This window comes from Crassostrea angulata, chromosome 5 (assembly GCF_025612915.1).
Source record: "Crassostrea angulata isolate pt1a10 chromosome 5, ASM2561291v2, whole genome shotgun sequence".
NCBI lineage: Eukaryota > Metazoa > Mollusca > Bivalvia > Ostreida > Ostreidae > Magallana > Magallana angulata.
The window spans coordinates 44217320-44242296 of NC_069115.1; the positions used below are offsets into that span (position 1 = coordinate 44217320).

At 34.7% G+C, this 24977-nt stretch overlaps 1 protein-coding gene across 1 annotated transcript in view; it reads right to left on the bottom strand.

The window, feature by feature from the left end:
* Window positions 1-24977, bottom strand: part of LOC128185643 (uncharacterized) — a 126455-nt gene that overhangs the window by 8648 nt on the left and 92830 nt on the right. The window contains exons 156-201 of the mRNA XM_052855246.1: window positions 24343-24569; window positions 23603-23762; window positions 23226-23451; window positions 22859-23066; window positions 22400-22597; window positions 21784-22087; window positions 19940-20178; window positions 19604-19793; window positions 19245-19463; window positions 18714-18899; window positions 18416-18596; window positions 18142-18308; window positions 17860-17987; window positions 17483-17729; window positions 16992-17163; window positions 16569-16809; window positions 16260-16377; window positions 15566-15741; window positions 15210-15369; window positions 13702-13902; window positions 13322-13573; window positions 13019-13178; window positions 11625-11866; window positions 11351-11481; window positions 11103-11256; window positions 10278-10499; window positions 10072-10165; window positions 9854-9971; window positions 9389-9537; window positions 9163-9296; window positions 8780-9052; window positions 8363-8653; window positions 8042-8193; window positions 7691-7832; window positions 7326-7429; window positions 4927-5130; window positions 4626-4800; window positions 4044-4333; window positions 3659-3808; window positions 3146-3362; window positions 2638-2801; window positions 2106-2414; window positions 1775-1958; window positions 979-1190; window positions 302-488; window positions 33-203 (exon numbers count right to left, since the gene is read on the bottom strand). Of these exons, the coding sequence (XP_052711206.1) occupies window positions 33-203; window positions 302-488; window positions 979-1190; window positions 1775-1958; window positions 2106-2414; window positions 2638-2801; window positions 3146-3362; window positions 3659-3808; window positions 4044-4333; window positions 4626-4800; window positions 4927-5130; window positions 7326-7429; window positions 7691-7832; window positions 8042-8193; window positions 8363-8653; window positions 8780-9052; window positions 9163-9296; window positions 9389-9537; window positions 9854-9971; window positions 10072-10165; window positions 10278-10499; window positions 11103-11256; window positions 11351-11481; window positions 11625-11866; window positions 13019-13178; window positions 13322-13573; window positions 13702-13902; window positions 15210-15369; window positions 15566-15741; window positions 16260-16377; window positions 16569-16809; window positions 16992-17163; window positions 17483-17729; window positions 17860-17987; window positions 18142-18308; window positions 18416-18596; window positions 18714-18899; window positions 19245-19463; window positions 19604-19793; window positions 19940-20178; window positions 21784-22087; window positions 22400-22597; window positions 22859-23066; window positions 23226-23451; window positions 23603-23762; window positions 24343-24569 (8829 nt within the window). The remainder of the gene's footprint in view (window positions 1-32; window positions 204-301; window positions 489-978; window positions 1191-1774; window positions 1959-2105; window positions 2415-2637; window positions 2802-3145; window positions 3363-3658; window positions 3809-4043; window positions 4334-4625; window positions 4801-4926; window positions 5131-7325; window positions 7430-7690; window positions 7833-8041; window positions 8194-8362; window positions 8654-8779; window positions 9053-9162; window positions 9297-9388; window positions 9538-9853; window positions 9972-10071; window positions 10166-10277; window positions 10500-11102; window positions 11257-11350; window positions 11482-11624; window positions 11867-13018; window positions 13179-13321; window positions 13574-13701; window positions 13903-15209; window positions 15370-15565; window positions 15742-16259; window positions 16378-16568; window positions 16810-16991; window positions 17164-17482; window positions 17730-17859; window positions 17988-18141; window positions 18309-18415; window positions 18597-18713; window positions 18900-19244; window positions 19464-19603; window positions 19794-19939; window positions 20179-21783; window positions 22088-22399; window positions 22598-22858; window positions 23067-23225; window positions 23452-23602; window positions 23763-24342; window positions 24570-24977) is intronic.

Sequence of the window (24977 nt, forward strand, 5' to 3'; positions counted from 1 at the left end):
TAACCAATTCTACTCCTCTTGATTATACTAACCATATCTGTTGACAGAAGGGTCTTCTGATTTCGTGAAGGTGAAGCCAACTGAGTTAGGATCTTGTTGTTGTAGGGAATCTTTGGGGAAGACTTCTTCTGTGAAGTGAGAGGTGCCAGGTATTGTGTTGTTCACAGAGTCTACATCTGGTGGAATCAGCTTCACAATCACTCCTGTGTACAAAAAAATTACATGTATCATCTCTATTCTATAGATTTTTTAAGCCTACATTAATGGAAAATTTTCCAGCCAATTGACATTTATTACATACCTCCAGTGTCTATGTATGTTGTATTCAGTCCTGCACCATTAGAACAAATGAAGCTGGCATAGTATGTTTGGTCGTGTTCTAAAATTCCCTCCAATCTGTTGTTGATTCCTGCAGTACTCTGACCTGTAGAAGTGAAATTTTGAATATCTGTTGCTCCCGGAGATGTACCAATGGCCCAAAAGTTTTCCTATAAAACACATCAATTACAAACATAACTCCATTTTTATTTTAAAAAATTATAATCTTAAATGCACATTCTACAATTTGATTCAAATCTGTAATAGTAAAGTTAATAAACAGGGTTTCTATTCTATATAACATACCCTTAGGCATATATGATTCACAGGTATCATAATTATACATGTTCAGTAAGTGCATTAGGTTTAATACATTATTATTTATTTAACATTAATCCTAAAAAATATTAACTGTATACAGGGAAATATTTGCCCCTGTTTTATTTTCGCCCCCCCCCCCCCCCTGTTAAATTTAAAACTAGGTGATTTCCAATGTCTTAAATAATCCCTCTTTAAGCACAACTATGTCTGGGCATGCACATTCAAGACGGGGCAAAACCATTTGCAAGTTAGGACGGGTGAAAATATCCCGGGGTGAAAATAACCCTGTGTACAGTAGCTTATGTACAGATCATTCAACATGTCTATCCCTTTGCTTACCACAATATCACTTTCTTTATCATCACATTTCCAGATACACTTAATTGTGTCGTTTGATTTCTGAAACTTGACAGGAGTACTTTCCCCTTGTCCCACATCATAGTAAAAGAATGCACTCATGACTTCTGGGTCGAACACAGGAGGTGAATCGTCGATGTAGAATCCATTGGAGGAAGCTACAGCTGTGTCTCCCGATCCTGTCACACCTCTCACTGCACACAATTTAAACTTATTATTTGGAGTGTAAACTAAATTCTACGCATACTAAGTCTTGCATAGAGAGAAACAGAATAATAAATATTTCTTCCTTGAAGTTTTGTTGATTTTTTTCTTGATTATAGTTACTGTGGCTTCATCAATATAAATGTGGATTTAGTAAAAATTAGTGAATCAGGGATATGTAAATTTCCTGGATAATGATCCTATCTACATGAATTGTATACAATTTGGTATTAGAAACTGCAATTCAATAAAGATTTAAATCATGTATCAACTCAACAAAAAAATCCACAAAAATTGGTACTCAACGAAATGATGAAACCACAGTAATTCCTGTTATAGTATAATAAAGTAAAATGATGTATATGTTCAAATATTTTACATAACTGTCATGTTGTTCAACTCAATAATTGATTTATTTCTTTAAAAACCAGTACTAGTGTCAGTACCTTTAACATATAGGATATATGAACATGTATGTGTTCAATAATTCTAAAAGTCATTCTTCTAATATCAGTCCACATGAAATCATTCAAAATAGTATTTTAGCTGAAAATAAATGAAGAAAGGTAAGTACCTGTGAGATAGTAGGTCACAATTTGTTGTATTTCATGACCAGTGTCATTTGTTGTCATTTTCTTCGATGGTAAGGTAAGATTTGAGAGGGTGAAGGTTTTCAGTACAGTTTCTGCAATTCCACAGGATTTATCACAACCGTATCTAGAACATTCGTCTGTACAGGGGATACAGGTACGGTCAATCTGCAAAAACAAATGGATTATTGTAAAACTTTTCTAGATCTACAACGAAAGTACATGTAAATATATTGATGGAGAGAGAGAGAGAGAGAGAGAGAGAGAGAGAGAGAGAGAGAGAGAAGGCAGTAGTATATTATAAAAAATAAGCACCTCTCTAAACTCTGCAGCATCATCAGCCATTGATGTTGTTCCCACACCTGCTTCATACTTCATAATGGGGTTTGTTAAACTGACAAACTGCTGACCAGATCTACACAGAGTTCCTACAGGGGGTGGCATTACAAGAGAAGACACTGAGGCTCTAGCAGACCACACACTGAACTTGTCTGAGTGTTCTGGTAACTGGTTCAAGCGTTTGAACACATGTATGAACAGTAGAGCTTCAGTTGACAGATGAGGGACATCACAGATCTCATTCAGGAAGTTGTCATCCATGTACACCATCATGCAAATTACAGTCTGAAAAACAAAAATCACAAAAGATAACATACACACACCAGAACATACATTGGTAATATATACCAATATAATTAGTAGATGATTTCCAGGGGAAGCATCTTTAAGATGTATGGTTCAGTTGCACAATCATTCCAATGACTTTATGTACAATAACCTTTTTTGAATTCAAATCAGGGTGTTGTTGTAAATATACAGATAATTCTTTTGATAAATTGATGCTTACAGAGGTAGCCTCCTCATTTTTGACAGCAAATTCAACTTTATAATTGTGAAAACCATCACTTGGATTGATGTCGATCTCATTAACCAAGCTTCGCATTCTGCTCGTATCATTGAAATATCTGCACCAGGACACAATGTTTGCACTTGTGTTCGTTTTCAAGTTTGCTGTAAAAATGAATTACACATGTATATGAAATGGTCAATTTTCACATTCGCTTTCTTACAAATGAATTCAGAATACATTGTTCATCTCCGTCAGATACAACTTCAACACAACGAATACATGCATTTTTTTAAGGTAACAATTCAATCCATATGTACTGTACAAATCTATTCTCTAAAGGTTCATTACTTTCATTATTCATTTTCACTATCAAAATCGGCAAAACTCTGTATCTATAAAATACAATGATTTTCAATACTGCTTAATGAAGAGAAAATTTTACGTCAATGCAAAATTGAAGTGTTTAGCCACTCCTCTATGGTAGACAATGAGGAAAAATAATCACCTGAATAGATTTGAACTCCACAAGAATCCTGTGCGGTGTTGGCTGTTAAATCAGGTTTGTCTATAACACTTGATCCTTGTTTGTCCACTACATTATACGGAGGGAAGGTTACATTTTCCGGGGTAGTGGTGGTAGGGACAGGGGTGGTGGTGAATGTCTCATTCAGATAATAACCTTGGTTCATCAAGTAGCTTGTACAGTTGCAGCCGGAGCACCACTAAAAATCCAAAAATATAAAGAGTTTATACAGTTAGATGATGTCATTGAATTCACAGAGTAACTGTCAAAGAAAACTTGCACATCCATCCACCTCCAACAAAACCGAACAAATATATAACATATTCTTCCTTATTCTTTTCTTTTCACCTTCCAGTAGAGATATCATTAATCTATAGAACATTATGTACTGTTAAACTTAAATAATCAAAATAAATTGTCAGAAGACTATAACAGCCTGTAAATAATTGTACCAGTAATTGCCCTGTCCGTTCTAAACATTCATCAAACACATACCTGGGGTATGGGATCTACATAGCAACAGTCACAGTTGACAAACTCAGTCTCTGGCTGATACTTGTATGTGGCAATGCCTTCCTCTGGACCGTCCCAGAACAAGATCTCTGTCACTGCCTCCCCATCCTGATCAGCAGCTTGTAGTCGGAACTGAAAGTGGTAACACATAAAGACAATAAGTTCAAAATCTTGTCGCTAACTAGTATAGTATTATTTGACAAGAAATACTGTAAAAACAATGTAAATGCATGACAGACTAGTATGTACACCTTGTAAATACAGTATATATTCAATAATTAACTTTAAAGAACTTAGATGAAATAATGTCACTCAATGCCATATGTATGAAAAAATATTTGATTATTTATATAACACCGATTTATACCTTGTAGGTGCCACCATTATAGAGTTCAGCTCTTCTGTAGATAGCACCAGCTCCCATGATGTCTCTGTTGGTAGAATCTTTGGTGAGAACCAGTTTAAGGTCCACTTTGTCCTCGACAGGGGCTGGAATGACATACTTGTCCTCATACTTTATCCTCCAGGCTTCTCCATCAGGGTCCAGCATTCCAAGCTTATTCAGCTGTCTCCATTCACTGTTGTCTCTCATTGATATTTCCTGATCAGGACAGGTGTGTTGCAGGAAATTAGGGTTGGCAAAATGAAGGAAAGTTCCTGCAGAGTATATTCGTAAAACAATTCAATGAATGTGCTTTTTTTTCAGCTGTTTATGCCTGCATATTAATTTTTTTAGTAAGAAACAATTTTTTTTTCTGTATTTGTGTTTTCTTTGGCTTGACAGTCAGATACAAGAGAACCAAAAACAACCCCAATTTACCTGGTACCTTACAATATCACTATCAATTTAAAAACGTTCAGAAAATCAACACCTGAGTATTTGCTTTTTCAAAACCATGAGGGGATTCTTTAGGAAGGATACTAATGCTCATGTTTTTTTTAATTTTACCTTGGACAGAGGTTGGGTCATGAAACCACAGTCCATCACTCTGGAAATCAATTCCATTCTTGACTACCCCAGGAGTTGGGAGAGCACAGTCAACAAATACTGGAGGAGACTCTTTCACCACTGACAGTCCAGCACAGTTAGTCACTCGCAGCTTCACAAAGTAGGGCACATTTCTCTGCAAAAGAAAAACACATCCCCTTCAACAATACTGTCTAGCATTTAATTCATTTCTAGTCTTTTACAGTAAAAAGAGAGTGTCTAGAAAGTTTGATTATTTTATCATTAAGATTCAGAATGTAACCTCTAGTTGTTGGTCCACCAACTGGTAGAAGGAGTAGTTGCTACTGAGTGTTATCCAATCAGTGACTAAGACTGTCTCACTGTTTTTCTGGCAGGTTTTGTTCTTCCATAGGGATACCTCAAACTTAGAAATTCCAGACTCCAGGTCTTTGAATCCCTCCCAGGTTGCATTTATGCTACTGTTGTCGGTAGTATAAGCGATATTCTGTCGAATTTCAAAGAAATACTAAATATATTTTAGTAAACATAATTAAAATCTGAACGCTAAGCTTATGCGCGACCTCAAAGACGACCCCAGGATCCACTCAGCATGGCACTTCAATGGTAAAGTGTTCGCTCTCGATAATGACAGCAAGAGACATAAATTCGACATCCTAGATAATGTCAGTGAGAAACTTAAGCACCGGCGCTAACCATGCTAACTTTTCAGTTTTGAACGCGGAGTAACTGTAAGGTTTTTACCTCGGGATCGGGATTTTATTAGAACAAATTACTGACCTAAACTACTCTATGCATATTCCTAAAATAAAAAGTATGATACAACATTGGAATAGAAGAATTCTAACTCCAATTGGTCGTGTGACTGTAGTAAAGTCCTTAATCATTCCAAAAATCAACCACTTATTTATATCATTGCCGACACCCAGAAGGGAGACAATTTTATCTCTCAATAAAGACATTTTTGAATTTGTTTGGAATGCAAAGTGTGACAAAATAAAGCGTTCAGTTATAACTCAAGACTATCAACAAGGAGGGTTAAAAATGTTAGAAATGAACAAATTTATTATGTCATTGAAATGCTCATAGTTGAAAAGATTGATTAAAGGTAAAAAATCATGGATATATATTTTTGAAGCTATTAATGGTGTACAAATTGTTAACAAATTACTTGATTTTGGCGATGCATTCATATCAGAATGTGTAATTCCAAAAAATAATGTTTTTTGGCAAGATGTTTTCAATTCTTTTCTCTGTGTTATAAAATCTTTTAATGGGAGTTTCGTCCAAGAAAACCTCCCTAGTATTCCTGTTTGGTATAACACAAACATTAAAGTGGGTATGAAAACACTATTTATAAAAAGCTGGTATGAAAAGGGTGTCAAAATAATCAGTGATTTTCTTGATGTGGATGGAAATCTTTTACCACATGATATTTTTCAACATAGATTCAATATGAATGTCTGCACTATGCAGTATAACAGTGTAGTAAGTGCCATATCAAGATATCTTAAATCTTTTCTTACAAAAAATTCATACCAAGGGTTTATTACTCCATACATTCCAATATATTATAAATCTTTGTTGTTGCATAATAAATGTACTAATGTAGTGTATAGACAATTAAACTCTTGTAATGAAATTCCTACTTCCATATCCAAGTGGGAATCAGAGTTAGTTCAATATGGAGCCAAAATATGTGTTAATGATGCTTTTCATGTATGCTTTAAAACAACCAAAGACACTCAGCTACAATGGTTACAATTTAGATTACTTCATAGAATTCTACCTGTGAATCATTACTTAAAGAAAATTAAGGTAGTGTCCTCTGACTGTTGCTCATTTTGTAAACATGAAGTTGAGACAATTCAGCATGTCTTCATAAACTGTGAAAAAGTATCCACAATATGGAGCAACCTAAGCTTGCATATTTACCATGCAACTTCCTTAAGACTTGGTTTTAATGTAGTTGATATTTTGTTTGGTGAACTTCCAATGTCTAAAAACAACAAAGTTATTAATTTGATTATTCTATGTTCGAAACAATATTCATTTACTTGTTTAAAAAAAGGCAAACTGCCATGCCTTTCTGGACTTTTATCTTATTTATTCAACAAATACAAGGTTGAAAAATATATAGCTTGTAAAAATTTTGAAATGCAAAAATTTGTCAATACCTGGCAACCCTGGTATTCTATCTTTGACACTATGATTCAATCTTAGTCATGTTATTTGGCTTAACTAACACTTTGTTCATTAATTACCAATTTATGTGCTTTCATCCGTTCTAATATTCTTACTCTTTTATATTTACCATATGATTTTTTTGTTTTTGTTTTTCTTTTGTTTTTGTTTTTTTGGTTTAATTCTTTTGTTATTTTTTCAATTTAAGCAGCCTCTACCAATTAGATTGAGTGTGAGAGAGTGAGAATGCGTGAAAGAATATTTAAAAAACTGTATTGAATTTATTTATTATGTTTCTTGAGAGTAAAATAAAAAAAAAAAAAATCTGAACTATTTGCAATTCTCTGATAAAAATTATTGGAACTTACAGCAAAAATCTATACATGGTGGTTTGTAGTGTTCTCAACATGCTTGAATCCTTTTAAGCATGATAAAGAGAAAGAGGGGCATACAGAGTAGAGAATAACTTTATATTGTTTTAAGAAAGACTTTACTTACCATATCATACCATGGCCCAGTTTTTAGTCCTCCAACCTCAGGAGGGGTGATGTCCACCAAAAACTCTGAATAGGTCATTTCACAGGCCCCGGACTTGTCCGTAGCTGTAATCAATACAGAGTTGTCTACTTACAGCTAATGCAATGCATTTGGAGGAAAAATAAATTACAGCTACTGTGTTTGTTCAATTACTATGACTGTTCAAATCTCTACATGCCATATTTAACACTATTTTTGCTATGTTTGAATCAGTAGAGAATATTTACAATACACCTTTGTATTGCCATTGAAACCAAAAAAAATCACATCTGTTGTAAGCAACATTTTAAATTCTCAAAACCTTTACATGTGATGAAATAACTTACCCATGACCCAAACATAGTAAGTTTTTCCCTGTTCCATCTGAAGGCCTGATATGTTGGTGTAAGTGTCATGTCCCATGTTAGTGACATCAAGTACAGAGAACAATGATTTCCTCTCTTGTTCTGGTAAACTACCACCATCAATCTACAAAGATGGTTTCAAACTTGATTCTTTTTGTCTAAATATTTTACCAAAATTTGTTTGAACTTAAAAGCATTGTACAATTATTTCAGCAAAATAAATGTCTAAAAAGCTGATGAAAGTAGAAGCTTTTCTCTTCTACAGTGCTAAACTGAAAATAATTTTAGCTGGAACTCAGATATTATTTGTAATGGTTATGTTAATGAACTCACATATTGTTTACAGTTTGTGGAATTGGCTTCAGTGTGATTTGAGATGGCTATGTAGTACATCAGAATGCCAAGTTTAGAGGTGAATCCCTCATACTGTACTTCTAATACTGATGATCTTGACACACATGGACCAGGTGTTAATATGTTTCCCGCTAAAAGAAGAGCACAAGAAAAAAAAATTAATTTACACATAAGATTCACATAGATCATGTGAATATCAAAGTGTATATTCCATTTAAACTCAAGAATGAAATTCAGCAAAAATGCAGTAGGTCAGATCAAAACTATTTCAGTTTGTCTGCAATTTGAGTTCAACTTTACCTATAACTCCTCCATCATATCCCACATAGAAACCATTAGAAGTCACTAGGGTTCTGGAGAATGATTTACTAATGGCGTACACTGAGAAATAATAAACAGCAATGCCTGGGGTCAGGTCAAGGTCATAAAAGGTCACTGAAGTGTTTGTTCCAACATTAGTATATGGTACCACATCATCTCTGGTGTGGTTGAACCGTCGATCAGTTCCCAGTGCCACCAGATAATATGCCACTTGCTGACTGCCATCTTGTTCCTCAAGTTTGTCTTTATCTATATGTATTCCTGGATTACCTGTTCAAAAATTAAAAGAGCATAATCCAAATACACATACAAATTATACCTCAGTAAATTCAATAGAACTAAGAAATTTGCCAAAATAAACATTCTCTCCTTTTCTTTTTAAAAATATGTATATACCACTTTCAATCTCAATTTGAGATATTGCATCTGCTGGCAACCCAAATCCATTCCAGTTGGCTGATACTGTAGTTTTGGTAGGTTGATAATTCAGATCATAACCATCAATGTCTCCATCAAACACCTTGCCTGGCAGAATAGGTGTCTCCTGTACTGTCACACCATTGGATCTCATGGTGTATTCATATCCTATGGCATTTGTCACTTTTACCAAGTTAATGTAGGTTTCTAAATTCTTCATGACTAACCCATCATTCAGTCCTCTTGTTTTCACTAAAAAAGAATTTATACAAATTTTGTTTAGTCTTCATTTCATTCTTTAACAGTATTTTACTCTATCTGACTCATATCATGTGCATATATTAGAATTGATTCATCCTTACCTCCCATATCCAGGAAACTGGAAACCTCCAGTCCATCAATTCTCCTGATGGCCCACTCATATTTGACCGCTGGACAGGGGTCACCTGACATATCCCACCCAGCCTGTATGGTGTTTATATCTGTCTGGAAATCTCTGCAAGATGAAAGTGAGACAATTGATTTCTACATAGTGATATATTTCCTTAACTTTACCTTCATTTTATACAATTTTGAGAATGTACTTACATGTCAACATCTTCTCCATCAGTCATGTCAAAGACACCAATAGGAGACAGGGGTGGTCTCCCTTGACTCAGGTACGATATGTACACTCCATCAGAAGTAGAGACACTGCTCAATCCTGCTCCATTGATCCCCTTTACTGAGACAAACAACTGCAAATACATTCAAAATAATTTGAGAACCATCTCATTTAATACCTTCTTTATAACTATTATTTTTCTCAATTGCTTAAATAAATCTCCCTTTTGTTAAGGTACCATGACCTTCTGATAAGAGAGACAACTCTAAAGAGAGACCATTATTCCTGTGGAAAATTTTCACTTTAAAAAGCAATTGCTGTCAAAATTGTCTGGGACATATGACATGCTGCAATGGTAAGGATTTCAATTATAATTATGATTTCTTCTAAAAATTCACTCATTATAAACTAGCATCATTTCACATGAATATGCATAAGCAATACACTACCTGTCTGTAGCCATCCAGATTGAGTCCAGTGACCGTGTGATGTTTACTGTCTACAGGGATTTTGTAGAAAGCTTTGACCTGTCCCCCTCCTGGTGTTGTTCCTACAGCTATCTGATACCTGTGTGAATTCATCAGGTCTTTTAATATGCATTTCTATGCAAGAGTTTATCTACAGTATAAATATAACAACATTATTAAGCTTTAAGTAAAATTCCTACTCAGTGATATCTGATTCTGGGTCAGTGAATGGAATCCAGGTCAAGGAAAGAGAGGTCAAGGACTCTGTACACACAGCATCAAGGGACTTGCATTCTGTGGAAATTGCCCAAATAAGTACATATTAAATATACCACAGTGACAAATACTTGAAGGTTTTTAAGTTGAAGCAATTTTAAAGTTATTCATATAAGATTTAAATTCTCACCATCTTCTGTGAGACAGATTTTTGCGTTCATAGCCACAGTGTTGTCACTGCTGGTAACATCAATTCTGTACACTGAGCCGAGATCCACCACCATTCCTTTCTGTGGTGGGGTTAGATCCACCCCGATGGCATCAGAGAAAGCATTCTCAGTCATGTCTACAGAGTTGACTGCTGTTACTGTCACATAGTATTTGGCCCCATGCTCCATTTTTTGTCCAATTCCTATTAAAAGATTTTAAATCAAAGTAAATGTGGCCATATACTTTAGGTTATCTTCATAAATTCATGCAAATGCCTGAAGATTCTCATATAGATATTAAACAGTTATTTCACTGACAAGAGGTCCAAGGGCCACATTGCTCGCCTGTGCAACAATAGTAATAACTCTGATCAAATTAGCTTTATCATATAAAATACAAAATATCTGGAAGATATGGTTGTCTAAGAAGTAGATCCTTGTTTAAAAGATTTTTATTATGATTTTATTATGATAAACATCAAGCTCATTTTGTTGTTTCAGTTTTGTAGTAGAAGATTCTAAAAGATTATTTTCTATCTATATTCTAGGGATGGCAATCGATTACAGATTTGCTATCTGTTAATCGAAACTTGTTCCGACCAATAAACAGGTTAAACCTTATCAAATTTGTAACACATCTTTAGTGTTTGGCTTTTTTTAACAAGTAAAACAAAATATTTTTGAGAAAAGATAATTAAAAGCATGGCAAGATATTCTGTTTATGTTTCTGTTCAGCTCAGGTAAACTAAAACAGGAAACAATACAGATTGTTTAGCTTATTCAGAAAAATAACACAGAAATACTACCTTGAATGGTGAAGGTTTGCATGTAGCCGGGCACAAGACCACCAGAGAACAGGGAGTTGTCTCCCTTAGAATTGCCCATCATTATTCTGTACTCCTTGATTGGTGACTCTGTGTCTAAAAATCCTGTCCATGTACACACGACAGGAACAGAGACCTACAACAAACAACATCAAATAAAACCTTCAGGAATATGTAATTTCTCAGTTTTGACAAAATGATGTTAGATGCATGAAATCATGTCTACATGCCTGTATGAATGCTGGACAACTGACTGTGCCTGCCGTTGGAGCTGTCTTGTCAATGACCACAGTCCCTGTTCTTGATTTGCTGACCAGTCCTACAGAGTTCTCTGCCCACACACTGATGATATTAGGTTTACCTGTCAAAAATTTTAACATTCCATTACCAATTCCAACACAAAAGATTTAAACAATTTTGAATTTAAGTTCTTTACATTCAATTGCCATTTCAAGAAGAAAGTATGTATAAATAAGTATTTGGCATTAAAATTTTGATTCTTACCTGTAATATCAGGTGTGACTTCATTATTGGCAAGGAAGCTTGACAGTGTTGATGACATGGTGACTTCTTTTCTGCTGGCCATGTCCTGGCCGTATGGATAGGTTCCTACAGAGTACCAAGCCCTGACTATCTGGGACTCGGTGTCATTGTAATGCCACATAGCTGATAATGCATCCACTGTTTGTTCATAAATCAACACCCCCTCAGACACATCTACCTCAGTAGCTGATTTGTCTCCCAATCTGAAATCAAAATTTAGGTATCTACTATGCAGTGAACCATTTGAATAATAAACCTTCAGCTAACATTATTTTCTTGCATTCCTTAGGTTGATTCATCCATGTTTGGTTGAACAAGACTGTTGAAATGGTGAACATCTCAAATGGTTAACTTTAAAAAAGAGCATTAAGACAAAAGCATAATATTAAGAGGGCTTTGGCCTTAACTTCTGACTTGGAGATTATAGTAAAGATCATTGCACATCCTTTATCCATCAGGCACTCTAAAGGTAAATTAAAGGGCAGGAAAGGCAGAGGGTAGAAAAAAGAGTTCTAGATAAGGATTTACTCAGAGGTCTTCAAAAACCTTGACATTTGCCCGAATAATTTAATTCAAGAGCATTAAGACAAAAGCATTATATTAAGAGGGCTTTGGCCTTAACTTCTGACTTGGAGATTATAGTAAAGATCATTGCACATCCTTTATCCATCAGGCACTATAAAGGTAAATTAAAGCAGGAAAGGCAAAGGGAAGAAAAAAGAGTTCTAGATAAGGATTTACTCAGAGGTCTTCAAAGACCTTGACATTTGCCCCAATAATTGAATTCAAGGTCACTGCACATTTTTCACCCACAAACACTCTTTGTTATGAGCCAGATATTGCCAAGGGGGAAAAAATATAATATACATGTTCTGGACAAAGATTTTTTCATAGAAGTCTGACCTTAACCATTGAACTGTTCAAAGTCACTGGACATCCTTTACCAAAAGGAGATACTGATTACTATAGGGCATCACAGAGCGAGGCCTGAATTAATTACAATACGTTAGATATGGAACCTCTTGAAAACCTTTTTTTTTTTAGTTATCATTCAAAATAATTGCATTTGAGCTTATTTTGTTGTAAAAAATATCTTACAATGGCATGTAGGAAGAAACCTGCACTCCTATTTAACATTTACCTAAAGAGCTCACTGAAAACTGTAGGTACCAAAAAAAGAATAAAAATAAATTCCTATCTTGCAAGATCTTCCCCTTTGCATGATAGCTTTCTTTGTAAATTTTCACTTGATTGCCGGTGATGGTAATTAAAATTTAATTTTTTGACACTTTTAAGTTGAGCTATTAGTAAATGACTTGTACATAGTTAAAAACTTTAAGATGATTAAGACAAACCTGTCAATTCCAATCACTGGAGGTGTTTGGTCCACAGTGAATCCATCAGAACTGGTTTCCAAGATGTTACCTCCATTTGTTACTCCTCGAATTGTTGAAAAGTAGGTTTTATTGGCTTCCAGAGGCAAGTTCATTTGGACAAAACCAGAACTTGATAAACCTGTAAAAATATGGAGTTAATTTCAAAATTGATACAAAATCATAATTTTCTTTATTTTTAGTCCAAAACAATTATATTTATTAAACAAATAGTGTTTTAAGTTAATGTAGAATGTTCCGTCTTTTATTTAAAAGAAACATTACCATGCCCAGCAATATCTTCTTCTTCCATGTGGACAATGTTGGCTGATGTAAAAGGAAGCACATCATCTCCACTAGGCTGTGTCCCAACAGCCACTTCAAAACGCATCACTCCGTGGAGGGCACTCTCAAACCCAGTGAACTGGACAGACACAGTAGAGGAGCCCAGCTGGTAGTCGATGTCTGAGGTGACGTTAACTGCTTGTTTCTCTACTACTGTTCGGTCCACATTATTGGGACCATCCACAACAATGCCTGAAAAAAAGTAATCAGATTAAATTCCAAAAAAGGTTCAATTTACTTGTAGAAAGTTTTGATAGTTACCCAACTCTCAATATATTGCAAAAAAAGATAAATCCTTTCATATGAATTAATACACATACCGGCTTTGTCCTCTTCCACTACAATAATAGGTGTTGAGATTTTAGGGGAGGAGTTGACCACTCCTGCCCCATTCCTGGCTCTGATTGACAGATAGTACACAGGAGATCTCGTTGTCTGATTGGTCAGTTCTAGATTCAGCCCACTGATGTATTGACTGCTCTCTGTTCCCACTGACTTCCACAGCAGCTTATCTGTTCCTCCTATACGAGGGTCAATCAAAAAATACGAAGACTTTTGTCATAGCTATGTTACTTAACGTCATATCATTACTAAATTTGGTAGACATAATTTAGCAATAGTTTCAGACATTTTTGCAAGAAAAAAAGTTAATAAATTTCTTTATTTCTATGAATTATTTAGAATTTAATCCTGCAAAAATGAGGTCACGGCGCATTTGTGTTATGTCAACAATAAACCATATAATGTTGAAAGTATTATCTCTATAAATTTGGCTTAAAACCAAATTATATCAAAACTTCAAATTTAGTATAGTCATGGTATTCTATGTACCAAATAATGACGGGATATATTGTTTTGTCGAACAGATATTAGTTACTAAAATCAGATAGTCCTCTTTAGAATTGACTAAAAACATCGACGTCTCCTGACATCACGGCGCAACGAGAAGTACAAATAAAATGGATTTAACTTAGGAAAAAGCCGATACAAGCTGTGAAAATGCTCAATGGTGCAAAAAATAAGTCAACAATTATTTGCAAGTTTGTGTTTAACTGTAATAAATTTTGTGTGGGTGGTGGTCATTGTATTTTGAATATGAAACAGTCCGAAAGAGAGTAGAATATCTGTAAATATTTGGTCATAAAAGAAGTAACGTCAACCAACGTTCAGGGTTATCCTTACTGTAAACTAAGATATACACGGTTAGAAAATGAAAACATTGAAGAATTAACTTATGATTCTCGAGCAAATGTGTGCAAATAAGATATTAAGTGGTTCAGTGCCATTTTAAATTGTAAGAAGAAAAGCACAAGAGACTAAGCGCGATATATAGATGGAGTATATCTATAAACTGTGCGTGTTTAATTTTGACGTCATGTTTTGAAAGTTACTGTGCGCCGTGGTGACAAAATACGTTGTTTTTAAAAAGGGGTAACAAAAATACCGTTTCATCAAATGGACTAAAACTTCGCATATCAATAACATAAGTGTTGGTGCACAGATTAATCTGTTTAGTATGAATTTCATGAAAAATATACGATAGACAGCCGCATTGTCTTCGTATATTTTGATTGACCCTCGTATTGTTATACAAAGGTTATTAAACAAAATAACTGTTTCTTAAAAAGTTTGTGAATAAGGAACTTTCTTTCCATTATGCATTTAAAATACATGTAAAATATTATAGGGATCATAGATTAAAAGTCTTTTTTTCATTTACAAGAACACCTCTTCTAAAATATTTTTCAATCAATTACCAAATAATGCCTAAACTTGAAGCCCTTCAATCTGTACATACATGTGTAATTATACATTTTATTTCACCGACCTGGAGTGGTTCCAACTGCTACTTCATACTCTGTGATTCCAGACTCTGGGTCCTTACACAGCCAGGACGCCTGGATACCCTTCCTATCTGCCTGCCATACATGACCATCTATCTGTTGCTCCTTGGCATCGCCAATTACTCCAATTTTCAACCACAAAACCTGCAACATTTATTCAACTAACACTGTAACAATAGAACCACATTTTTTGCATCACATCAAAAAAAAAAAAAATATTTGTCATTCAATTTCCTACATCCACTCATGTTTAGTAAATAAACCTTGGCTCTGAATAAATCTCAATAATAGAATAATCTAAATATGGAATATGTGTTTATCATATTTTCTAAGCAATCACCATTGGTGGGGTAATGTCGATAACAACTCCATTTGTTTCAAAGGAAGCCAGGAACCCAGCATGGTTGATAGCGCCTACTCTCATGGTGTATCGTGCTCCATTTCTCAGAGACAGGCCTGTCCAAGTGTAGCTGGTCATGTCTCCACTGGTAAGGTCTTTCCATTCATTACGCACCACTTCAAATTGATCAATAAACATGTATACATCACTTTATGTATTTGAAAAATATCTACTCTATATCTTTTATACAAAAAATATTATATAATATATAAATAGTGCCTGTTTGGGAGGGTAACAGTTGAAATTGACACCCCGAGAAAACCATTGTCAACCGACGCGAAGCTATTTATTTTGTTATACTGAATGTCTTAATTTTAAAGAAAATTTTACTGCTTTAATTTATATAGGAATAACGTGAATTCTACAGCGAACTGTACGCACATAATTTTCGCGCATGTAACAATTTGTAATGTTAGCTGTTGCTAAGTGCGTTGCTAACGTTGAGGGTAATAGCACGGATTATGAACTGCGTCTTAACCAATCAGATTTTAGTATTTAACATGAAAATATAACAATACTAGTTGCTGTCTATTCAAGGACACCTTCTTGAAAACAGGCAGTATATGCTTTCAATCAGTTTTAACCAATTTACGGGTATACAATCAAAGTACATGTAGAAAGTAAATTTTATTACCTGGATATTTTTGGGTTCGAGAGCCATGGTACACTTCAAAGATTTTAAGCTTGATATGGTCTACTCCAGATTCCTTGTCCGAGTACTTAAATGATGCTGTAAGCTGACTTGTTTCTGACTGTAATACAAAAAAAAATCTGTCATTCCAAAATCAATAAGTTGCATTCTCCTATCCATTCTTTCTGTTACATTCTATTCAGTATTCCTTATTAATTATAAACAAACCAAGTACATGTAAAGTGCAAAATGTTTACCAGTAATTGCAAAATTAAAATGTACTTAGTTTTCATTAGATCTGTATTTGCTTACTTGGAACTCTCTGTCCTTGCCCAGAGCCCCATCCCACAAGTAGTGTAACTGTGGAGGAGTCAAGTCAACAATAAACCCATCTGTGGTGTTTACAATCTCATTCAGAGCCCTGTTTGTGGTTCTTAGGGAGGTTTTAATTCTGTCCTTGTGGTGATTGTGGAAATTCAACCATTTAACACTGCTGGTTGAAGCATCAAACTTTGTCCAGTCTCGGACTTCTTCATAGTCTTGACTCAGGTTTCTAGCAACCAAAACGATAAAAAGCATCATTATCTGTAACTTCAGCAACCATTAAATGTCTTTACCATGCAAGATAATGATCTTTCCTAATCCCAAGTTCAAATATAACACCTTATTCATTACCAGGTATTAACTATTTCAAAAGCGAATCTTACATCTCTAAAATAATGTAATAGAACATACCCTGCCCTATACACTTTGACATCATAATGACTAATGTTGGACTCGGGATCATAGAAGTTTCTCCATTGTAGGTCAACTTTAGCTTGACTAGTGGTGTACTTCATGTCTGTGAAATTGACTGAACTTCCATCCACCACCTGTCCTGGAACTGGTTTTGTTAAATCGACCAAAACTGGAAATTACAAAAAAGACATACTGTAGAAGAACATATATTCGTTGGCTTAAATGTTCGTTGTTTTCAAACCAAATATAATTTCATTGGGATTTAAAATCATAAAATCATAATCCCTTAAATGTATTATGTGTCAACTCTGTATTTAAGAATACCAGGGTTAAAAATTCGTCATGGATTTAATTTCGTTGATAAATACTAGCAACGAAAATAACAAAATTAAACCATCAATGAATATTTCTGCTTCTACAGTATATAATGTTAAATATGAATCATGTAGGTAATCAAACTTCTAATGCATTCTATCAATCACACATACCTCCATTTGAAATTGCTGACACATTCTGCTGTTTGTGACCTCCATTGTATGCAAACACAGTGGTGAAGTATTTCTGGTTGTGTGACAGATAATTATCTGGCTTCAGCTCCACACAAGCCACATGAGATTTACTGGAAAATCGAGTCAAGTTGGCGACATCGGTCTGATTGGGAGAGGATCCAACACCCACCATGTACATAGCAATGCCTGATTGAGGGTCATAGAAACTCTGCCAGTTGCTACAAATCTAAAACACCAATGTACAGATGGTAAATAATAGCATCAAAGAACACATCTACTTTAGAATAAAATTAAACTTAATTGTACATGTGCTCTTTAGTTTCATTGAGTAATTCAATAATCATGTAACAGTGTACCTTGTCTTCATATTTAGTGTAATCCAGGTCCACAGCATGTATCTCTCCATCATTCACTATTCCAGCAACTGGGGGCGATCTGTCCACAATGAGGGGAGAATCACATCTTCCAATTGTTCTCAAATCCACTAAAAACCATACATTCAATTCTTGTAAGTTTATGGACTGTGTAGTTTGTTGTATGATTATTGTCTAATAAGTAAAAATTCTTTTTATTTTTAAAGTTCATACAAATTAAGTAATCAATTTCCTGCTAAATGGCTAGTCAGAGCTTTTCTTTACCATTATTCACAACTTTGACCTTCACCCAGATAGGAACACCCTCTGTTATTTTCTTTAAGTAGGTCATGTTTTGGTTGTACTCCATTGGAACCCACATCAGTTCATCACAGTCTCTAGTGGACTTTCCCAAGCAAAGATCGTTTCTTATCACACCAGAGTTCGGATCACTGAAAGGCCAAGATCACAGTCAAGATCAATTGAGGAAATAAAACTAGCCATGTATATAGCACATACCTTAATTTACTACTGGTTTCACTGCTGGGAGAGAACTTACGATGAATTATGAGATAGAGAGAGGTTAAACTTGTCCTCATCATAGCGGACATTGTAAACTTCATAGACCAGAGGGGGGCTGTTATCCACTATGTATGGTGTGGAATGACAGAAGCTCGTGCTGAGTGCACCTCCATACTGTATGTTGTTTATAGCTCTCACTGTGATGTAATAGGGGCCATCTGAAATGTATATTTTTACAGATTTTAGATGCCATTTTGCTTAACTTTTAATACATTAAAGTATTACTTCTATATCAATTCACATATCCAAAGTATGAAACCACTCATAGAAAATACCTGGTAAAATAGTATAGGGTTCCTCCAGAGGGGTCATCATGACAGTGTGTGTCCACTGGGACCGATGAAACAGGTGGGCGTGGGGGTCGTGGTGTTGTTTGATCTTCTCCTCACAGACGGACTCCCCAGCTGTGACCGAGTATCCCAGGATTCCTGTCTCATTGTCATAGATCCCATCCCAGTTTGCTGTAGAATGTGAAACATAAATGAATCACTGTGTGAAAAGACACACTTGCATGGCTACAGTGACAAGCAATATAGTCATCTAGCTCAAAAGAAAGAATTCATATCATTTACTCATTGTCATAGATTTTATTCCAGTTTGCTGAGGAGTAAAAAAATGACTTCATTAGAGAAAAAAAAATTTAAATCCATATTACAAAGTTCAAGCTATACATCTTGAAGCTGTTTTTAGCCACATATTAGTAAAATTTTTGTCTTAACAACTGTCAGAAATGTTAACCCAATACATTTACAATAAAGTAGACAAATTATAAGAAGCCCTTTAATCTTCTTTTTGCCTGAGATTACCAGATATATATCTGTTGGCTCTAGTGTACTTGAGGTCGTTCTTATAAGTGTGTCCATTATAGACTGTTTCTGAGCCCTCTCCATCAGTAACAATGCGGTGGTTCTTTATCTTTGGATTGACTCCTTCACAGAATCTTTCTTCCCAATCATCTCTGTCATCAGGAATCACATCAAGACAATCTATTGTCTCTAGTCTGTCTTTTGTAATGTTTATCTGCCCTACAAAATGAAAAAAATTTCTTGATAAAGAAAATTTTGTTCTACTTTATACACAACTTATTAAAGTTTTATTTTCAAAAGTTTTTAATTTTTCTCTTGATAATACTTGCAATACAATTTTGAGATTATAAAATACTTACAAGATGTAGGATCTGGAGGGGTATAATCGGTGAGTATAGGTTTGGATGACAGTATGTTCTCAAATCCCATACTATTAACAATACGGAAATTGAAGTACATGATGTGGTCATGAGGCAGCTGTAGATTGTTGTACTCAAATCCTTGGTTGGATCCGACTCCTAGTTTCTCATAATGCATGTAATGCCCATCCTAATATCAAAGCCAATGTGGAAAATGAAATATTCATTGCAAAATAAATCAAAATTTGATGGTTACATGTAATATATAGCATTATCTTAACTGAAAATAAATCTGTTTTTTTTTCACCATAAGAAGGTTGGCCACTAAATACTTACGTGTGATATTTTGTGGTCATGCCCTTCAATAGCCTCCAGAAGCTCACAGTGTCCAGAAGATCCAAAATCATAGTTAAAGCTTAGACATTTGGTGGCATGCAGTCCATTACACTTAGCAGCACATTCCTCCTTGGTTGTAATCTTGTGGAACTCTCCTACTCTGATACCTCTACCAACGAGTCTTCCTGCTTTACCAGAGGCGAACACAGTCATGACCTTGAGATTCAAAGGGTCATGACCTGAAAGGAAAGGTTAATAAAATTTTCTTTGTTGTAGTTTATCACAAAGTTATAAGGGCTGTCCAAAAAGTTTGTGGACACATTATTTTATTCAAAATAACTGCGCAATTACCAGGAAAGTATTATAATATTCAAATATATGTGTAAAAATCAGAGCAATGTACTTTTTTGGATTGGAGTTAATATCATAATATATATACTGCCTTTACAGGCCACAAGGCCCAGTCTGACATTGAGTTTTAAAGATGTTACTATAACGCCATATGTTGTAGGGTTTACGTGAGAGTAATATGCATTTACCGTTTGGTCAGAGGGTACAATCTCACACTCTACCAAAATATCGCTTGTGTCACTTGTGGATAAGTAAACTCGAACTATTTCGATGTTTTTTCCTAATCCCTAAAACAATTGTAATGTTTCTATGGGTGTTTTAGCTCAGTCGACACAATTTTATGATGGCGCGCTGTTCTGTGCAGTCATCTGACGTCGCTTTCTCGAGCGTTTTAAAAGACATGTTCTTGCCATGATATCTTTTAAAAGTTCTCTGCTAGTTTGAAAATAGCTTCAAACGACATATGAAAATGATGTACACCATACAGACTACATCATAATAGAAGATTATGACGTTTTGAAATGTTTTATAAAAATTGTAAAAATTAATATCTAAAAACTCAATTACAAAGTTTGGATAATTTTTATGCTGGGCCGTGCGTACTTTCTGCGAGCCTTTGATACATTAAAATTGTAGTTTATTTCTATGCAAAACATTAAAATCCACTTTAATTTGATTTGAAATTTTATGACAATGATATAGACATCCAATATGTATATATAAACCCATTTAAAATGACAAAAACGCGATTGTCCACGAACTTTAAGGACAACCCTCGTAAATGGTCATGTTTCTACATGAAATACAGCAGCAATATTAACTATACATGTTGGATATTATTAGGACACCTTACTATTTATAGAATAAAAAAAATTGGATTAACCCTCGTAAATGGCCATGTTTCTATATGAAAAACAGCAGCAATATTAACTATACATGTTGGACATTATTAGGACACCTTACTATTTAAAGAATGATAAAAAAATGGATTAACCCTCGTAAATGGTCATGTTTCTACATGAAATACAGCAGCAATATTAACTATACATGTTGGACATTATTAGGACACCTTACTATTTATAGAATGAAAAAAATTTGGATTAACAGAACTCGAATGTCCTAGCTTTTACAGGAGCATCCCCTCATGAAATAAAATATTGTGGGGGGAAATGCATTATTAAAAATATGCATGTAATTGAAGAGATCAAATATTCATCTTCTTAAAACATCTTAGAAGTGAAATGTTTTGCTAATTCTTATTCCCATGCATGCTCAGGATTGCATCCCAAAAAGTTGCGCGATAATAAGGAAAAGAAATGACCTTTATAACAGGGAAGGTCAATGTTTGAAAATTATGACACAGTTTAAGTGCTCCTGTCAATATGTATCTTATTGTGTGTGTATTTGAAAGTGATCTTAACACACAGTGTGAAAGATGGTAGGATGAAAGAGGGACATGACAATTACTTTAAGATTTTGAAGGTGACACGTACCAACGTCATAATCCACTGTATTGGCTGCTACTGTTGTTGTGTTCCATCTGATGATCTGTTCTCCCCAAATGCTCTTTCCATATCCCACTGCCACCATGGTCAGTATGAGGGGAGAGTCTTCATACACCGTGACTACAGCCTTCAACACATTGGGGTTACTGGTGGACACAAAAGCTTCCGCCATCCTCCCACCTGGTATAGTGACATCAAAGGTGTCCAGCTTACAGGTGGCGGGGACACTCACACCTGCTTCATTGGACACATGGACCGTGAAGTAAAGAGGAACACCTGCTGGATGTAAGACCTGGAAAAACAAATGTTTCAAAGGTCAGTTAAATGTATCTGTTATTATAAAACAGTGACAAAAAAAATTAATTCAAAATTCATTGGCCAAAAATTCCAAATGCATTTGGCTGAGCTAACTTCATAGAAAAAACCATCAGAAAATCTTGTTTAAATTCTATTGGAAGGACTATTTTTGTTAGAGACCCAGTGTCTTGTCCTAATGGAATGACAGTTGTGCATCCTTCTCTGATAAAAAAGCCAATTGTAGTCCTGAACAATTTACCAGCATTTTTTCATTGCCTACTTTTTAAAATATCAATTGATATCTCACATCATTCAATGCTGTTGAAAAGCCCCCTAACTGTCTTTTGGACATGACATTGGATCCCCCAGGCACTGTTCCAATGTCCAGGTGTAGATTGACATTGCTTCTGTCATCCTCAGCTAAAACATTGATTGTAAACTCTGGCTCTGTATGATCCCGTCCAGCCACCTGTAAAACTCCACATGATCCTGGAGCAGTTGTACCCTGAAATACGAAAGAATACTTTCACATTCAGAATTAATATCAAGTTACACTATTCTTGTTTGGGTTCAGAGCGCAGTCCTATGATGGAACTTGTATTTGTTTATCTCCACTGATTGCAGTAAATCATGATTTAAAGTCATTGGATATATTGGTTAGTTTACATAGAAACTCACTGAGCCAAATGAAGAAAACATTGCTGAAATACCTGGTACCAATCCACTGCCTTATTTCAGTATCAATTTAATATGACATATAACTTACACCAAAGCTTTGGAGTTTTGGAGGTGATGTGTCCTCTTCGGCCTTGGAATTATCTATCAGCAGTTTTCTTATTGTTGCAGTTTGATATTGCCATAGCTTTGTTTTGAACAAAGTCAGTTTTATTGAACCAAACAGCAGGTCAATTTCAAGAGTTACCAGTGCATACAGTCTAAGTTTTATTGGAGTAAGTCTCAAGAACATTTTAAGTCTGAAAAAAAAAAGTGGGAAAAAATAAAAATAATGTTACTGTAATTTTGATTCCCTTAAATTGTTACCACAAAAACCAAACCACAAAATATGGCTTATTTAATACTAAAGGCTTATTAATTATAACTTTAAGTACAGGCATATATATTAATTTTCTTACCTAACATCTAGTGGGAATTTATTAAATGTGACCTCTGCTGTTACTGGGAACCCAGTGTCCATGATGTATCCAACCAGTCTTAACTTCCCATACAGTGCAAATCCTATACCCAGCTCTCCCCAGACCATCAAACCTCCGTAAGGCTCAACCTCCACAATGGCTTTCATCTCCATTATCTTTGCCCCAACAGTAAACTTTACACCGAAATAGTAGTTGATTCCAAAACCTAAACATTGAATTATAATTAAAATTATCAAGTTTTAAAATCTGTTTTCTCTTGACTGTAAACAATTTATGTTTTTTTTTAAAAAACATTTTATGAATTGGTATATAAAAATATCAAAAAGCTCATTGATATGTTTTTAAAAAAATCATACCAAAATTCATTGTTAAAAATCCTCCCACTGGGAATGTTTTAGAAAATGCAAAGAGCGTCCCTTGTTGTCTGGGAAAGCTGAAATCGCCTTTGAGTTCCACATCAAAACTTTTAAATATACTGTCTCCCGCAGTAAACAACTTGCTGATGAATTCAGAATACTGTAATAATTATTGTAACAAAAAATCATATTAATAATTATCATGATTTTTATATAGTACCCCCCTCTCTCTCTCTCTCTCTCTCTCTCTCTCTCTCTCTCTCTCTCTCTCAATCCCAATATCTTATTTTAATTCCTAAAATGAAAAACTAAACATATCAACTTTTCTGACTAAAATTTATAATAATTAGAAATTGTGACAAGCAATAATTTTGGGATCTTTACCACCTGACCAGTAAATATACTTTACTATTGCTCAGATAGTGCAATTTTGAATGATTTGGGGGGGGGGCTTTCTCTAGTAACAGGCAAGTTTCCCAGTACAAAACAATTTGCTTTTAAAATCAAGTAAAAAGCACATTTGTATTAAGATTGAGTTCTTACTAGTTTATCATAGAATACACAGATAACTGCATTCCTCTTGATACATGCAGCAGCCATAATTTTTGTTAATAAAAACAGACAGGGGACAAGGTGGTAGAATATTAGTAGACTCCTAGCAAAGTTCAATCTATTCAAAGTGCAACATTTATGACTGAAATTCTGCACTGAATCTTATCAATATGGATGTGATAGCATACCAGAGCTTTTGCCAAGTCTTGTATTTCCTTCAGAAGAAGAGCCACTTTTACAGGATCAATGTCTTTGATCTGTAGTAAGGCATCCAAGTCACCAACTGTCATACATGCCAGCTTCTTGGCCAGGTTCTGTGCCCCTTGTGCAGTTACTCCACTTCCCACTATGTAAGTCTGATGCTCTCTTCCAGGTATAGAAGCAGAGGAACCCAAAGTGTTTGCAATAGCAGAAGCTAAAATAGTTGATTAAACGAAATAAAATTCTCTGGATAACAAAACCAAACTTGCTTCACAAAAAATAATATGCTATTAAGTAAACTGGCAGGAATATACTTTAAACAATCATGTTTATCTTAATTTTGTTACATCTTATATGTAGCATTTCAAACAAAAACAATACTTGGATATATTTACAAAACAAATCAGTTACTTCATTGTTGCAAGTCAACATGGTTCATAAGGGTCTCGTCTAAAGCAATTATATCGTATATCCTGTAATTTTGGTGATGACTTAATTTCTGCTTATTTCACGATGTCTTTTAAATCGCAAATTTTGAATACGCAGAAATTATATTTTGTATTATTATATATAAGAAACTATTAAATCACAAAAAAATTACTGGCGCAAATTACAAATGCTT